This window comes from Mirounga angustirostris, unplaced genomic scaffold (genome assembly GCF_029215605.1).
Source record: "Mirounga angustirostris isolate CCGP_5_RB_7025 unplaced genomic scaffold, mMirAng1.0.hap1 SCAF_16, whole genome shotgun sequence".
NCBI lineage: Eukaryota > Metazoa > Chordata > Mammalia > Carnivora > Phocidae > Mirounga > Mirounga angustirostris.
In genome coordinates this window covers 43,128,310-43,145,516 of record NW_026991724.1, presented here as the reverse complement: position 1 = coordinate 43,145,516, position 17,207 = coordinate 43,128,310, and the positions used below count along the sequence as shown (strand labels likewise).

General features: G+C 55.4%; 2 protein-coding genes across 2 annotated transcripts; both read right to left on the bottom strand.

Moving 5' to 3' along the window:
- Positions 1-111: 111 nt before the first annotated feature.
- FXYD7 (FXYD domain containing ion transport regulator 7) lies at positions 112-9,372 on the bottom strand. Its single transcript, XM_064582015.1, has 5 exons — positions 9,229-9,372; positions 2,711-2,785; positions 2,530-2,572; positions 2,327-2,367; positions 112-515 (listed from the first exon to the last, which is right to left on the bottom strand). Exons 1-5 carry the CDS (start codon positions 9,257-9,259, stop codon positions 493-495), a joined length of 213 nt encoding a protein of 70 aa, XP_064438085.1. The 5' UTR covers positions 9,260-9,372; the 3' UTR covers positions 112-492.
- A 179-nt stretch (positions 9,373-9,551) lies between these two features.
- Positions 9,552-13,817, bottom strand: FXYD1 (FXYD domain containing ion transport regulator 1). The gene is made up of 8 exons (XM_045891268.3): positions 13,660-13,817; positions 12,392-12,456; positions 11,887-11,919; positions 11,251-11,325; positions 10,988-11,024; positions 10,038-10,087; positions 9,795-9,846; positions 9,552-9,686 (listed from the first exon to the last, which is right to left on the bottom strand). Exons 2-7 carry the CDS (start codon positions 12,450-12,452, stop codon positions 9,824-9,826), a joined length of 279 nt encoding a protein of 92 aa, XP_045747224.1. The 5' UTR covers positions 12,453-12,456; positions 13,660-13,817; the 3' UTR covers positions 9,552-9,686; positions 9,795-9,823.
- Between the last annotated feature and the right edge of the window lie 3,390 nt (positions 13,818-17,207).

Sequence of the window (17,207 nt, the reverse complement as noted above, 5' to 3'; positions counted from 1 at the left end):
GAGGGGAGGAAGAAGGAGGGGGCAAGTCTGGGGATGGGAGAGAGCTCCCCCAAGGTTCGGTTTTGCCCTCTCCCCCGTTTTGTCCCCACAGATGAGAACTCACAGACAGAACAGGGGAAAAAACCAAATGCACATTTATTAAGCTCAAGACATAGATTCCAAGGGTGCAGGGAAACCGATCTTCGGAGGGGAGACGGGGAGGTGCCGGGGAGCAGTACGTGGGGACTCTGGGGGGCTGGGGCTGGACTCCCGGACCCCAGGAGCTGGAGGCCTGAGTCCCTGGATCCGGGATGCAGACGGGCTCTTTCGGGGGGTCGTCATTGCCAAGGCCTGGGGAGGGGCAGCGGGGTGCAGCGGCACTAGCCTCGGGTGGGTGGGACGGCTCATTCGGGGGAGCGCTCCCCGGCGCAAGGCTGGGGTCCCCACCGCCTCCACCCGGTCCTCAGGCTTCCGCACTGGCAGGGACAGCAGTGGAGGTGCCCAGGGCTGGTTTTACACGCCGCCACCTCCAGGCGCTGGGGACCAGGGGGCGGGTGGAAGGAAAGAGAGAGAGCGTCAGAGAGCTGTGGTGGGCCACCTGCTGCACCGTGTGCGGGTAACCCCTCCCACAGCCAGTGCGCCCCCGCCCCCCATCCTCCCATGGAAGCCAGACCCCCAGGGACTGTCATCCTTGAGCTAACACTGGGGAATGTCTTGCCTCCCCACACCCTGATGCGTTTAGGGACACCTGTGTGGCTCTTGTCCTGCCCCACAGGACACTGTCATGGAGGGGAACACAGTTCTGATGAAGCTGGAGACCCCTGGCCCAGCTTGGGCCTTTCTGGGATGTCCCCCTGGAGTCTCCATCCCCCTCCTGTGTCCCCAACCTCCTCCTACACCCCAATCCCAGGCCCACACCCTGTCTCCCCAACATTTGGACACAGCCGGAATTCCCCTGTTTCCCACCCACTTGGGACCATCACTCAACTGGAGTGGGTCACAGTCCTGGGCATATTCTGAGACCTTGCCCCAGGTGCTAGCCACCCCCCCCCCCAGTCATCCAGGAAGTCATCCACAAACCCCCATTAGGGTTTTTAAATCTCATGAAAAGAACATGAAACAAAACACATCAAATTCCACACCAAATCCCCCCAAGCACTGAGTACCCCAAGGCCCACTTTTTAGTTCTGAGACCTTTTATGAGAGCCAGAGAGATCCCCATTTCTGATTTGTGTAAGTCCCTGGAAAGAATGCAGTCCCACTAAAAACAGGTCAAGATATTTTTACATAATTTGAATTAACACCCCCAAGGAGTCATAATCTTTCATCTACAGTTTATTCCCTCCTACATCCTAATCACTGTCCATCTTCCTTCACCCCTTCACCCCTTCCTTCACCCCTCTCTCCCCACCCCTGCCCCCTCCACACCCCCACCCCCTCACACTCCCACACCCCTCACCCCTTCACACCCCCACCCCCTTCACACGATTCACTCCCTCACACCCTCATACCTCTCACCCCTCCACGCCCACCTCCCCCTCCTCCCCACCCCTCATTCCCTCCACACCCTTCACCCTTCCACCCTCTACCCCCCAACACACACCCTCCATCCTCTTCACTCTTTATCCTTTTCCTGTACTTTCCATCCTCATGCTCCTTACATCCCTGTGTTCTCTTCTCCAAAATCAGTTTTTTAAATCTGTATTCTATAAGTCTCTCCTTTTGTTATTTTGATACAATTATTCAAAAACCCTTCCCTCCTTTCCTCCCTCCCCTCTTCTTCCCTTCCCCCCTCCCTCCCTCCCTCCCTCCCTCCCTCCCTTCCTTCCTTTTTCTTTCTTTTTTCTTTTTTTAAGTAATCTCTACCCCCAACGTGGGGCTCGAACTCACAACCCTGAGATCAAGAATCACAAGCTCCCCTGCCTGAGCCAGCCGGGTGCCAGTCTCTTTCATTTTTCTTGATCATTTCATCCTCAGTCTTCCCACCTGAGCAATAGGTCTAGAAAATATCCCATCTTCCTGCCTCCTGTAGTGCTCAGCTCTGCCCCCATTTGGACTGTGCCCCCCCTCTCTTCACAGACTTGTGGCTTTCTCCCCTGGGGAATTAGTTCATCCCTGCTTTCCCGGAGCTTCTCCACTTGTTTCTGGGAAGCTTCCTCGGACTTTTTAGGACATTTCCCACATCCCACTGACTCTCCGTGGGTTAACTAGCCTCTTCCATCTGCGGGGCCTCAGCTCCCACTGCAGTTCCCCTGGTCCATTCATTGGTGGCATCGTTCTCCGCCCCCCTTCCCCTTCTTACCCCCATCCCTCCTCCTCCCAGAACCACACCCTTCCTCACCCTCACCTGAGGAGGGAAGCTCCGACTTACAGGATTTGCATGTTGGGCTGTGGAAGCAAAGACCAGAGAGAAAAGCATCAAGAAATCCAATTAGTCCCAGGCTTCATGAGAAAGTTGTGGGGGGACCCTGGGGCCCTTCTGTTGGGGAAATACCCCTGCACCCCAGGCTGCTCCCGCCCCTCTCCTCTGTCTCCCCACTGCTGCCAGACCTCTCAGACCTGGAGTCCGCCTTCCTGCACTTCACCTTCTTGCCTGTTGGGAGAGAGAGAGACACAACGAGACAGGACAAAAGGGTCTGGACAGAAGCCAGCAGGGAAACTGTAGGTGCCCAGGGACCCCGAGGCAGCCCTCTTTGAGGTGCTTTGGAGCCTAGAAAAGGGTCACACTTACTGATGATGATGAGGATGCCCAGCAGGAACAATATAGTGGCCAGAGTCATGCCCACCGTCTGCACAGTGTCATAGTCTGGGGGAGATAATGGGGGACATCAACGTGGGTAACACCTCAGCCCTCCCTGGCTTCGAGGTTGCCCAGCCAGGGGCCCGGAGTCCAGGGATGCTGCGGGCCGTGCTGGGGGCTCCGCCAGTTGGCTAGCATGAGGATGGACAGCAGGAGCTTGGGAGCTCCCTTGACCCCTTTACCCTCCACCCGTCTCTAGATGCTCTGTGTATACATAAAACCATCCTCTACATCATAGATACATATATCTCACCGCCTTTTACTGCCTCCCCCTGGTCCTGTCTACCATTGTCACCTGTCTGAACTATCGCAGCAAGCAACCTGCTCTGTGGTGTTCCCGCACCCCAGTCACAGGGATCCTGCTAACACCTAAGTCAGATCAGAGTCCCCAAGCTTGGAGGACCCCACCTCACCCTGGCTTCCATTGCATTCCAAGGAAAAGCTCACCACAGCCCACCCAGCCCTGCATCACCTGATCCCTGTTCCTTCTCAGACCTCACCCCACTCCACTTTCTGCCTCAGTCCCCTACTCCAGGCATACTGGTCTCTCTGCCATTCCTGGAGCAGATCAGGTATGGTCCTACCTCAGGGCCTTTGCATTTGCTGTGCCCTCTGCCTGAAATCTCCCCCCCCCCCCCAATATTCCTTCCTTACCAATTTCTGGGCTTTATTCAGATGTCAGTGAAACCTTCTCTGAAACCTGGTCTATTTAGAATTTCCCATCCTCTCCTCAACCCTTTACAATCTCATTCCTGCCTGTATTTTCCTTCATAAGAAGCATTCTTGTCTAATATGCCACGGTAAATACCCTTGAACAACACGCAGGTCCCCTTAGAAGCAGATTTTTTTTCAATAAATATAGTACAGCACTGTAAATGTCTTTTCTCTTCCTTATGATTTTTTTTTTTTTTTAGCAAGCTCTACACCCAGCTTGGGGCTTGAACTCACGACCCCAAGATCAAGAGTCGCATGCTCTACTGACTGAGCCAGCCAGGCGCCCCTCTTCCTTATGATTTTCTTAATAACATTTTTTTCTCTAGTTTCCTTCATTGCCAGAATACAGTACATAATACACATAATATACAAAATACATGTTAATCGACTGTGTATGTCATTGGTAAAGCTTCTAGTCAATAGTAGGCTATTAGTAGTTAAGTTTTGGGGGAGTCAAAAGTTATATGTGGATTTTCAACTGCATGGGGGGGTCGGCACAACCCTAGTTCCCAAGTTGTTCAAGGGCCGATTGTATTTATTGAAATATGAATTTATAGAGCACCCACTCGGTACCAGCAGTGTCCAGGCCTCTGCCTCAGGGAATTGACTTTCATATTGTGATAAAGCACGGAACAAAATAAAATGAAACATCTGGCCATGTGACTATGACTAGTTGTATCTGTGGCTCCTGTTGGCAGAGAATCAGGAAGGGCCTCTCCTAACAGAGCAGTCAGTATTTGCTCTGAGCCCTGAAGAAGGAAAAGGAGCCTTAGTCAGCTGTGTGGAGAGCTAGACAAGGAGTATTCCTAGCAGAGGGAACAGCACGTGCAAAGGCCCTGGGGTGGGAAAGAATTTGGTATATTGGAGGAACAGTATGAGTGAGCAAAGGGAGAGGGCAGAGGAGTGTGTAGAGAGGGAACCCAGGCCAGGTCTGCTAGACCTGGGGCTAATTTCTTTAAGCTTCAGTGCTGTGGGGATGATTTAATGGCATGACCCAAGTAAATCTTTCCCATAAGCCTCATAGGTAGAAACTAATACTATCCTTTATTTACAGAAGAGGAAAAGTTGCTTGCTCAAGGCCACACAGCTAGTGAGGGGATAAGCCAGGATTCAGATCCAGGCAGCATGGCCTCAGAGTGGTATGCTTTTCTGATGACCACAATGCTAGGCCAGAGTCCTGGTGAAGCCTGAAGGAAGTCCAAAGAGGGTAACCCCGCCCCAATCCGATTCTGCCCTCTATGAGTCCATCCGATGTAAACTGAATCCGCACGGTCACACGGCCAGTGGCCCAGCAAGTATCATGTTGCCAGGGCTGAAGCCATTTCAGCAATAACCTGTGGGGACCTGCAACCACCCCTTTATCCAGCCCCAGGTTACCCTCATCAGAATCTGCCACTCACCATAGTAAAATGGGTCAGGTTCCTGAGGAACTGTGGCAAGGAAGGCAGGAAAAGAGAGAGAGGGAAAAAAAATATTTCAACACTGGGTTTCTTAACATTTTTGAGACTCCAGATGGGGCCACTGGCCCAATGCTTTCTGGGTAGAAATCAGATAAAGATGCCCCTTGATCTGAATGATATAGCCTCATGCATGGCAGGACACAAGGCTTGAAGAGTGGAGCATAGGCTGGATTCCAGCCCCCACTCACACCATTCATTAGTCAGTACCTTCCCTTGTTCAGTGCACAACCTACCAAACTGTACACGGCAGTCCTGGAACTAGTCCCCTGTGGAAGTTTGAGGCAAGCTATGGACTAATTTCCTGAAAAACACATACACCTTCCCATTTGTATCTGGTGCTGGGGTTAACAGACTCCAATCCCACTGGTAAGCTGCTGAGCGTATCAGCTTCCCCCGAATACTCCCTAAAACTTCTCAGTCATCTGATAGCTCCCAAAAAGTCAGGCACTGTGGCTACGATTCTCATCCACTCGCTCTTGCCACCAAATCCAATGCAGAGGAGCTGTCCTATAATATACCTTATATTATATTACATGTAATATGTACTTTATGACTTATTTGTAAGACATCATCAATTTTAAGATTCAAAATTGACTTCATAATAGCTTTCTCAGTGTGAGTGTATATGCTTGAGTATGTATGGAACTCTACCATACGAAACATACCCATTCATTAGAAGACTCACCCCAATTTCAGAAATGTTAATGTGTGGATAAAATTTGTGTGTGTGTGTGTATTTACTTTTCCCCATCCCCCACCTCCCTGTCCCAAACCATAATTCCCCTTCAGGAGAGCTCAGACCATGCTTCCCATTCAAGAAACCCATCCTGATGGCTCCCTGATTCCTGACAGTTCTCAGTACATTCTGTCTTGTCTAGAGCCGAATTCTGCAAAGCGTGCACCACTAGCTGAGGGACACCAGGACTGCGAGGGCAATGCCTCTGTCTGTGAGGACTAATGCACTGTCATTAATGTTCTGGAGGCTCAGGGAAGGATGGCAGCTGCCTTGAGGTTGGGGGGAGACCACGTGACTAATTCTGGCCAATGAACTGTGCGTGGAAGCCTCACATGTCCTGCAGGCTGGCGCATTTAAGGGTTCTTACAAGAGCTCCCTTCTGCCTGTTGACCTGGTGACACGAAGTTTTCTTTGGCGAGCAGAGACCCCGGCTGACCTGCGATGGAGGTGTCGTGTAAGTGAGACTTCAACCTTGGTTGTCAGGAGTTGCTGAGATTTTTGATGCTATTTGTTACCACAGCACACTCTAGCCTAAACTGACCGATACAGGTGGCACCCAGGCAAGACCCGGAATAGCACCGTTTCTCGCAACGTGTAAGTTCGTCCTCCTCAGTTTCCTGTCCAGTCTTCACGGAGGAAGTCGTAGGTAGGTGCGGAAGTGTCTTTAACACCTTCCACCTTGCTAAGCTCCCTCTTTTCCCGCGAGAACACGGTCCTTGGGCTCATAGCCTTCAGCAGTGATAGCTCTGTAGAATTTTGTGAAATTATTTGGTTTTCTCCAGCATTTCATAGCACTGACTCCATGCCAGGCTCTGTTCTAAGCACTTCACAGGCGTTAACACACCTCCATCTACACAGCCACTCCCTGATTCAGGGGCTGTCTGCATCCTCATTTCACAGAGAAGGACACTGAGGCCCAGAAATGTGGAGTCACTTGTTTAAGATCATGTTCATACTTGCCTTGAAGGCAAAAAAAAGAGAGAGAGAAGGAGAGAGAAATTTTCCTTTTGTGATGGTGATGTAAAATGAAGCTAATTAAGTTTTTCAAAAAGCTAATCCTTTAAAGGCAAAATGCTAAATATGAGTGTGGGGAACATCTGGATAGGGCAAAAATCGTACTCGAAAACGTCAAGATGGGGAAACGTTATTTTAGAGTCATACGTGCTGTCTTAGCTCCTCCACCAGATGGGGAGAAAATTTCTTTGACTCCTCTGCCATTAATCCTGACATTTATAAAAGTCTTTCGAAGAAGTTTTCTAGAATGAATGAAAGAAATGAATAAATGAGTGAGCGAGTGAGTGAGTGAATGAATGAATGAAGGAAGGAAGGAAGGAGAGCCCCTGCTAGGTGGCAGGAAGCTGCACCAGAGGTGGAGTGGTTGGATTATCCTACTTTGTCTCCTGTGTTTCCATACACCCTGCCTTCCCAACCCATCAGGAGCCCACTGGGTGGGCACCTGCTCCAGAATCCTCTTTGGTTCCACCCTGGGTGCCCTGGGCATTATGCAGAAGTCCCTCTTCTGGTCCCTGCTGCCCCAGGAATCTGGTTCCTCAGGGCGAGGCTGGGCTAAGGGTGGAGCCAGGAGGCAAGGGAAGAAGTGTGCACCACTCCTGGCCAGTTGCCAGGGAGACATCAGGAAGGAGGTGGTTGCTATGGCAACTGGGGCATCTTAAGAGGTGAAGAGAGGTAATGGGTTTGGGCACCCTAGGCTGGGTGGGGTCCTGGGGGTTAGGTGTCTAATGCCAGGGCCTATCTTGGCTCCCTCGGTTCCCTTTGTACCTCCCATTGTTGCCCCTGCAGGGCTGGCTTCTGGCCAAGCTGAGGGTCCTTCTCAAGGATAGGGACCCGGGCCTGGTTGTGCTCCTACATCCCCTTTCTGTTTGTCCCCATCGCTCCCTCCTGCTGTCTGACAGGGTGGGAGAGCCCTCATCTCCTTCCCCCGTGCTTCCCCCCCCAATAATCCATTAATCAGTTTAAGTGGTGCAACACACAACATGCTCTTCCTCCCCACCCCCTGGGGTTTCCCAAGACCTGCGGTCCCCTCTTCTGCTGTGACTGGGGAAAAGGTGGGGGGGTGGGGCTGAGGCGTCTGTCCTCCCACCTCTGCCCATCTGCTGCCATCGATCCTGTTAACCACCATCTCTGCGAAAAGAAGCCCTGGGCTCCTGCCAGGCACGCTGGCTCAGCCCTGCCCCCTCTCCCTAGGGTGGCTTCCAGCCTCTGCAGCCCCCCCCCCCCGCCCTGCTTCAAATTCTGCAGATATGGCTCAGTGCAGCAGCCCCTGCTTGCCGGGAAAGGGGGCAGGGAAGGGAGATCGGATGGAACTGGGGTTCCCTTCACCACCAGGGGCTCCTCAGCACCACTGGCCTATCCCCTCTGGCCCTGCTCTCAGTGCTGGAAACCCCACCCCCACCCCCATCAGAGCATTCTTCCCCCCGTTCCTCTGCAGAGGCAGGCTCAAGAAAGGGGGCTCTTAGGGGGCAGTGAGTGTTTAAGTGCGCTCATAACTGGGTTGAGGGGTGTGAAATGTAAATCCCCATGTGGCTGGATGGGGGTGAAGAAGGGACATCTGTGTGCACACCCGAGTGCACCTCCTGGACCAAATAACACCCCTGCATGTGGGCTGGGAAGGAGGGTCCTGCCCAAGGGGGGCTCACTGCAGTGGCTCGGCCCCACCCGCTCTCTCTCTCCGGAGCTGTGGGTCCATCTCTCTCTCTCTCTCTCTCCTCCTCACTCCTCCTCCTCTATGAATTTCTCTATGCCTCTCTGTCTCTTTGTCTCTGATTTTCTCTCTTTCTCTGCATCTCTTTCTGTTGCTCTCCGCCTTCCCCTTCACTCTCAATCTCTTGCAGCCTCATATCTGTCTTCTCCGCGGGTCTCCCTCTGTGTCTCTGGCTCTGGGTCTCCTGCCTCTCTTGCTCTCTCTCTTTCAGGCTCTCAGTCAATTTTTCACATTCCTTTCCATCTCCCTCTCTCTTCTGTCTCCTTCCATCTCTCTCTCACTTCCTCCAGCTCTCTCCCCACTGTCTTTCCGTCCTGCTCCCTCCTTCCCGCGGAACCTGCCTGTCAGGGATTTCAGGAGACACCCACCATAGGAGCCAGCGCTGGAAAAGCGAGGGATATGCCCCCCTTCCCTTTGCCCACCTCGGAAACCCTGAAATTTGCGAGAGCCCCTGTGGTCGCAGACCCACCCGTTCCCACCCTCGAAGCCCGTCTCTTCGCGTCCGCTACCGCCGCTGTGCAGGACCAGCCGCCCGGTTGCCATAGCTACCGGTCCGCGCATCCTTTCTCCCGGGACTGCCGCTCTCCAACCGCGGGTCCCGCACAGGAACGACACCACCGGGAGGGGGTGTCCAAGAGGCCTGGAGGGGCGCCAAGGGGTGCACTGCAGGGGCCTCCGCCCATGGAAGGAACAGACATCCCCTTCCCCATTCCCCTCCCTTTTCAATACTGGAATCTCCCTAGATCCTCTCCCCTAAGCTCTAAGATCCCGGAGCCTCCCTCCCCACCCGCGCGCCCTCTCCCCAGGCGACGCTCACCCTTTGTGGGGGCCTGGGTCGGGGTCGCCATGCCGGGCCGGAGCAGGGGGCGACTGGATGCCGAGGCGGTGAAGGCTCGGCTGCAGCAGCTGGAAGCGGGACGGACTGATGTCGGGGGGAGATGGGGGGAGCCCTCGTGTGGGGGGGGGCCGTAGCCAATGGGGGCCCGGAGAGCCCGCCCCCGTCCCGGCCACCCCCGCCCCCGCCCCCGCCCACTGCCGACGTCCCCGCCCCTTCCCTAAGGGTGGGGGCGCCCCCTGCCGGGGCCAAGGGGGCGCCCGGGCTTTCGCGCAGAGGGACTGACAGATCCACAAAGCGCTGTCTAGAGAGAAAAGCACGTTTTATTGAAGTCTGGGCGGCAGAGAGGAGTCTGTGGGGGCAGGGCTGGGGGAGAGGGCAGTCCAGGTGGCGGTGGGCGCGCAGGTGGTGGGTGGGAGGCATCAGGAGCCAGGGGAATCCTGTGGGGGTGAAAAAGGTGAGAGGCAAGAGAGCCCCCCAGCCATCCCATCCCACCCTTCGCCCCCTTCTCCTCCCCCCATCCCCCAGCCTAGCCCGAGCTGCAGGACCTGGCTGGGTTCCATCGCGCCAGGTGTCTCTACCGCCTGCGGGTGGACAGACCTGCTGGGGAACACGGAGAGTTCGGGTGTCAGGAGGGGCACCCCAGTTCCTGCGGAGCGGGGAGCAGCAGGGCAACTCCCGGACCTCTGGTTTCAGATCAAGCCCCTCCCTCCACGCGCCTGTCCCGGCCAGGAAAGGGGCTCTTGGAACGCGCCCTCACCCCCAAACACCAGAAGTCTCCCCAGACTCACGGCGGATGGAGCTGCGGAAAGTTCCCTCCTCTTCATCAGGTTCCCCAGTCCTGGCAGAAGGAATTGGAGATGAAAAAGGAGAGAGGCAGCCGCCCCCATGAATCCCCCAGTGCTGCCCTAATTTCACAGACCCCTGTACTGAGGGCCAGAGATGGGCGAGGAGCAGGCTCGGGGTCCGCCAGAAAATCGGGCGCACCCAGGAGCGGTTTAAGCGTGTGGGAGGAGGCGCTCCAAGTGCCTCCCGGAGTGCTGGGGAAGAGCCTGGAAGTTGGTGGGGGAGGGGTGGCCGAAGGACTTGAGGGCGGATGGCCTGGAGTCAGCGTAGGCTAGAAACCCAGGACGCTCATCTCCTAGTTGAGTGATCTCGGGCAAGTGACTTCACCTCCCTGCGCCTCGGTTTCCTCATCAGTAAAATGAGGTTAACAACAGCACCTACCTCATGCAAGGGGTGTGAGGAGTAAATAAGATAATACACAATAAACAGTATCTGGCACCTGGGACTAAATATTAGCTCTTATTTAAAATCACATCTACAGTTGTTTTAACATGGAGAAGGTATTCATACACTGCTTTAAATTTTTATTTAAAGATGAATCAAAGAGCTAGGAACAGGACGCTGAGCTAAACTGGGCCGCCAAGTGCGGTGATCTCATTTCGCCGCGGCTCTTTCTCTCACAGCACTTATCACGCTTTGTGATTTTATATTTGTGGGGCTGTTGGAACCCACGGCCGCCGCCCCCACTGGGCTGGGAGCTCAGCCAGGCAGGGAGGGCGGTTTATCTATTCACCACTTGGTCCCCAGGGCCTGGCTTGGGGCTTGGCACATAGTAGGTGCTTAATACATAGTTGCCGAAGGGTCTCTGGCTGCGGGTCCGGTGGACTCCCCGCCTCACCCCCAGCGCCCCTCTAGAGCGAAAGTAGGTGAGTGAGAGCCCGGAGGGGCCTCTTACCTCTGCTGCTGGTTGAATTTGCACCGGCACCTTCTGCCTGTGGGGGGGGTGGGAGGAGGACGGGGCTGAGATTCAGCTCTAGGCAGGCACCGAGCGGCGCTCGTGCGCTGGCTCAGGCTCGCGAGGGGCGGGGCCGTGGGGACAGGGGCGGGGCGGGGCGGGGTAGGGGAGGGGCGTCAACAGGGCGGGCAGAGGGCGGGGACGGGGCGGGGCCGAAAACCCGCACTCGCGGGGGCTGGAGGTAGTGGGGTGTGGGTACTCACTCAGGATGATGAGGATACCCAGGATGAAGAGGATCCCGGCGATGATGAGGCCTCCGATCCGCAGGGATTTATAGTCTGTGGGCGGCAGGAAGGAGAGTGAGGGCAGGGAGGAGAGGAGGAAGGAGAGGAGAGGAGCAGAATGGGGAGGAGGGGGCAAGGGGGATCAGGGAGGGGGAAGGGATAGAGGAGATCAATGAGAGGAGGAAGAAGATAGGGAGGCAGGAAGAGAGGGATGGGGGAGGAGAGGATGGGAAGGAAAGGGAGGAGGTGGGCAGGGCAGGGAGGAAGGAGGAAACAAGGAAGTAGGGGAGGATGGTGGAGAGGATGAGTGGAACAGAGAGGGGAGAAAGGGAGGCACGGCAGAGGATGAGCCATAAGATACTGAGAGGTTAAAGGAGAAAGAGACTTCGAGAGACAGAGAGGGATCACATAGAGACACAGAGACGCAGAGAGACAGACAAGGGGAGATCAAAACAAGGAGTCAGAGATCTCTGAGAGACGAGAGAGAGGAGAGTGATAGAGCTACAATCAGAGTCAGAGAGACAGAGATGGAGAAAGAGGAGTAATGAGGACAAGATGGGCAAACCCAGACCATCGCTCCCAACTCCCACGGATAGACACCCCTCCCTCCCTCACCATAGGTGAATGGGTCATGTTCCTGTGGAGGTTCTGGAAAGAGAAAGAAGTCAAGGGTTGGATGCTTCCTGGGACTCTGGATGGAGAAGGGCATAAAGAGAGACCTTCTGGGGGCTTTACTCTCCTGGGCTGAGAGTCTGGGGACTGTTGGACCTTGAGCAGGCTGCCCACCCTCTCTGGGTCTTAGCTGCCTCATCTGCACTGTCCTGGGTGGGGCAGGGGGCACCTAACTGCCCCCGCTTTCTGTCTTATCCCATGTTGTCAGTGATTCTGTCATTCGAGGGAAATGGGCCTCCATCCCACTGTCCACCTTTGCCTGACCTTGCATCCACTCCCCTACCCCAAATACTAGTTTGTGACTGGACCCCATGTGAAACCCCCAATTTCCTGGTACCCCAACTGACTCAGTTTAGGTTGGAGTCTCTAACTTGGCTCTCTTGAAGGGCTCCCCGCCTTGCCTCCCTTGGGACTGAGGTGGGTGGTGGGCTACATAGCCCAGACTCACCTGCATTGGCTGTGGTGAGAAAACCCATACAGAGAACCAAGAAGTGGTAGAGAGGCGCCATTGTCCTGGGGGACACCAAGGGTCAAGAAATGTGTTCCCTCGTTCCCCCCCACCATTGGGACTTGAACCCAGGGGGTTAAATCAGAGTCCAGGGGTTTGATTCCAAAAGTGTCCATCATCCAACTTGGCCACTGGGAGAAACAGGGGTACCCCCCGCTTCATGCGGACACAGTGTCACCAAAACAAGTCACAGTGGGGGTTGTACGACACACAGCAAGGGCAGGGGTGAGACACACAGTCTACAGGGGTCTCCCACAGGCCCGGGCCTCCCCACAGCAGGCCCCAGATGCCCCACACCTACCCCATGGGAAGAGCAGGATGGCTCGCCCCACCCAGGTGGAGAGACAGACACACGCGGTGAGGGATGAGGGACGATGCAGGCAGGACCTGCCCAAGGGTCCACCTGCCCGCACACCAGGGCCTCCCTGTGTCCGCATAATATCCCAGTTCTCCTGCCCTCGGCCGCGGGCCCGCTCTCTGCCTGACCCTGGGTATAAATATCTCCCACTTCACCCTGGAGGAATTTGCCTCACACAGGCCACCATGGCAACAGCCTTCCTTCCCCCACTCGGGGGTCATGCACAACCCTGCTGGGGTGAGGCCTGGCTGCCACACGGCTCCAGGCTGCTCCTGTGGGAAAGGCCACCCCTTCTCATCTTCTGGAAATGATGAGAACGGGGAAAAACATCCCCTCTGCCTGCCTCTGGGTGATATCTTTCATGGGCGGACACGGCCAGGCAAGTGGCATGAGGCCCAGAGCAGAGGGGCTGAGAGACAGAAGACAGATGCCAGGGGCAGGGACACACACACACACAGACACACACACACTCAAGCACAGGCAGTGGGGCTGGAGTGGAGACAACACCCATTCCCCCCAAACGCCTGGTTGGAGCAAGCTGTGGGGTGGAGACAGTCACTGAAACGATACTCTTCATCTGAGCCTCCAGTGCCCCCAAATTGTGACGCAACCCGACCTACACACATGAGTGTCCGAAACCCACCCCAGCCAGGGTGCACACGCAGCGGGAGGGGAGGGGGACGTTGTACCCACACGCCCACTCCTGGGGAACCCCACCATCCCACCCACGCTCCCTTCCTCTTGGGTCTGGCCTGCCTGGGAAGCCACGGGCTGGCCACTCCTGCTCCCAAAATAGGTGGCCCAGCCAGGCGAGGGGTGAGGCCTGGAGGGGAGGGCAGGGGACGCTCACCCCAATCAGGCTGTCCCCTGCTGAAAGGCCCCCAAACGTCCGGCTGTGCCGGGGGTGAGCACTTTGGACCCCCTGGCCCAGAGCTGGACTGCGCCCGCCCTCAGCGGTCTCCCCTCCCAGCCCCACCCCACCCCTACCCTCCCCAACCAGCAGCTGTAACTGGAGCCGGGGCTGGAGGGGGGCCAGGGGGCGGCCCCCAGCCCAGACCGCCCTGGCCCGCTAGGTTAACTCTCTCAGCTCAGATGGAGGAGCCGCAGGAGATGCGTCGGGATGGCTGGAGAAGGGCCGCGCTGGCAGGGAGGACAGGACCCCGGACACACACACATGCCCGCACGCACGTACCCACGCTCGGGCCTCAGGCCCACCTCCGAGAGCTTCCGCCCCGCGGTGGGAAGGTGGGTGTCAGTGGTTTTCTGTGAGATCCCTGCGGATGGGGCCCAGTCGGGGCCTAAGGTCACCCCGTCTGAGCGCTTGGGAGCCCACTGACCCCTGACCCCAAGGTTCTGCGGGGACCTGGGCGGCACCACAGGACTATTGTGGGGTCATTTCAGCGTGTGTGTATGTTGTCTGCTGCTGACTGTGAGGGCCCCCAGGAGGGCACACCACACACAGAAACCTAAAGATCTTGCTTATCTAGGCACAAAACCAAACAAAATACAGATGTGTCCCCACAGACAAACACAGAGGCAGATATACAGAGAATAACACACGGTGGGGAAACCCAAAGACACACCCACACAGCCAATACTCCTTACACCAGTCACAAAACACCAACAGATACATTTGCGTATGCACGCAACACACACACACTCATTCTGATGGACACCGGACAGAGACACAAAGACCTCGCCACACACGTCCACCCTTACAGATGGTCACACTCTGGTGAAGACATACAAATGGCTGTACAGAAACACACTGATGGACGCCGGGGTGGCTCAGTCGGTTAAGCGTCTGCCTTCGGCTCGGGTCATGATCCCTGGGTCCTGGGTTCGAGCCCCGCATCGGGCTCCCTGCTCTGCGGGGAGCCTGCTTCTCCCTCTGACCCTCCCCCGTCTCATGTGCTCTCTCTCTCAAATAAATAAATAAAATCTTTAAAAAAATAAAATAAAATAAAATAAAATAAATGAATGGGGGCACCTGGTTGGCTCAGTCGGTTAAGCGACTGCCTTCGGCTCAGGTTGTGATCCTGGGGTCCTGGGTTCGAGTCCCGCATCGGGCTCCCTGCTCTGCGGGGAGCCTGCTTCTCCCTCTGACCCTCCCCCCTCTCATGTGCTCTCTCTCTCAAATAAATAAATAAAATCTTTAAAAAAATAAAATAAATGAATGGGGGCACCTGGTTGGCTCAGTCGGTTAAGCGACTGCCTTCAGCTCAGGTCATGATCCCACGGTCCTGGGATCGAGTCCCGCATCGGGCTCCCTGCTCTGCGGGGAGCCTGCTTCTCCCTCTCCCACTCCCCCTGCTTGTGTTCCCTCTCTCGCTGTGTGTCTGTCTCCCTGTCAAATAAATAAATAAATAAATAAAAAGAAAGAAAGAAACACACTGATACAGCACACATAAATACACCCCACAGCGCAGGCGCACAGCTGGCCCTCCTCCAGTTTCAGGGATGGGAAGGCCACACACCGCGCACATACGCACCCGGGTGTCTACACGCACTTCCGTGAGCACAAAGAGAAGCAGAAATGCCCCCAAGGACACCGCCACACGACCCGCCACTCTTACACATAACCACAAAAACAGACACACACAAACTGTGTTCATACCCGCCTGCACGGGCCAACAGGGCCCTGTCACAGGCCGACAGGCCTACACACTTGTGACACACCACCAAATGTGTGTTGACACGTTTAACCCCAAACCTCCCCTTTCCTGATCTCACGTGGCCTGTGGGACTCTGTGCTGTTGAATAACACACACGCTGTCCTCACACGCGGGCCAGACTCACGGGCTCTGGTGACAGAGAAAGCTGGTGCCAGGTCTGAGCTCTGCCACTCCTGGTTGTGCGACCTTGAGCAGCCCATGTGACCTCTCTGTGCCTCCGTTTTCTGTCCCATCAAATGGAGAAATCACCGAGATCACACGTATAACACTGGGCCAGGCTCAGAGGTCTCTGAACCCAACACAGGCTTCTTATTAACTCCATTTTAGAGATGAGCAAACCGAGGCTTAGGAAGGTGGAGCTAATTCTCCTGAGGTCCCTGGTGGTTAAGGACAGAAACTGCCCCTACCCTGAAAGGGTCAGACACGGGCTCAGACTCTGGAGGACACAGAGTGGGGAGCACGTGGGCATGCTCATACTCAGGCACAGGCATAGAGAGCCCGGACACACACACGCAGGGGATCCGCCTCAGAGGACCCAGGGGGCTTTGAAATGCACCCTCATCCTTGTACGGCTGCGCCTCTGCCCCTCATGGCCCTGCACCCCAGGGTCACCGGCAGTCTCTGGTTAATGATAACCCTGATGTTTATGCAGCCCTGGGGAGGGCTGACAGAGAAGCAGGGAAGGCAAGCAGGGCTGGGGGCACCTGGCCAGCTCCAGCCCGTCCTTGGCTTCTCCCCCTCACAAGGCCCACTGTTCCAGAGTGGAGCAACTCAGCCACTTTCTACCTGGGTGATGCTGGGCACATGACGTAACCACTCTGAGGCTCAGTTTCTCCTTCTGTAAAATGGGGATAAACTCGTAGTCAGCTCAGAAGGAAGCTGGTGCTGTTAAGTCTTCTGGGTATGTGCAGCCGTAGCCAGAGAAGCTGTGTGTTTTCCTCAGGAGCCGGAGGAGAGTGGTTAGGTTTAGATCTGTCCAGGGCCATGAGGTGAATCATTCAACCTCCTCGTGCCTCAATTTTCCCATCTGCAAAGTGGGGACCAGTAGTATGGGACCCACCTCATGGGGCCGTTGTGAGAACTGAATAAATTCATGTTAAGTCAGGCATACAGGAAGTGCTCAATGATTATTATTACTGCTGTTTCAGGTTGGGTAACAGGTGTCATTTTTTTATTTTTCTTATTTAATGGGCAGAATCTATCGAAATTGCTAAAAGCTTAGTCCAAATGAAAACGACCAGTATCCATGAGTTCAAATCTCCCAAGAAAGAACACAAAAATCACGCAGAGAGGCCCTGGAGCCGGCTTCCTGGGCTTGAGCACTGGCCCTGCCCCAGCTGGTAACCCAAATCTCAAATTAACTTGACCTCTCTTCTCAGTGTTTCCATCTGTAAAATAGCCATATAATAAGATCAACCTCAGAGGGTTGTGATGAGGTCGGCGTGAGCCGATAGACCAAGTTTTAGGACAGGGCCTAGTGCAGAGCCAACGCTGAGGAAGGGGGGGTGGCATCCTCACCATCATTTTTCCCCTGAGTTGGTTCCTTGTCCCAGTGGGTGGTGGGTACGCAAGGGGTTAATTTCAGGCTGGCGAGGGAGGCTGTGGGTTTGGGGCTGGGCAGCTGCCCTGCTGAGTGTGGCCACCAGAGGGAGCAGCTGGACCCCTCTAAGCCTTGGTGACCCGGCACATCACACCCTCTTGGGAGCCCGGGGAGGGGGCTGGC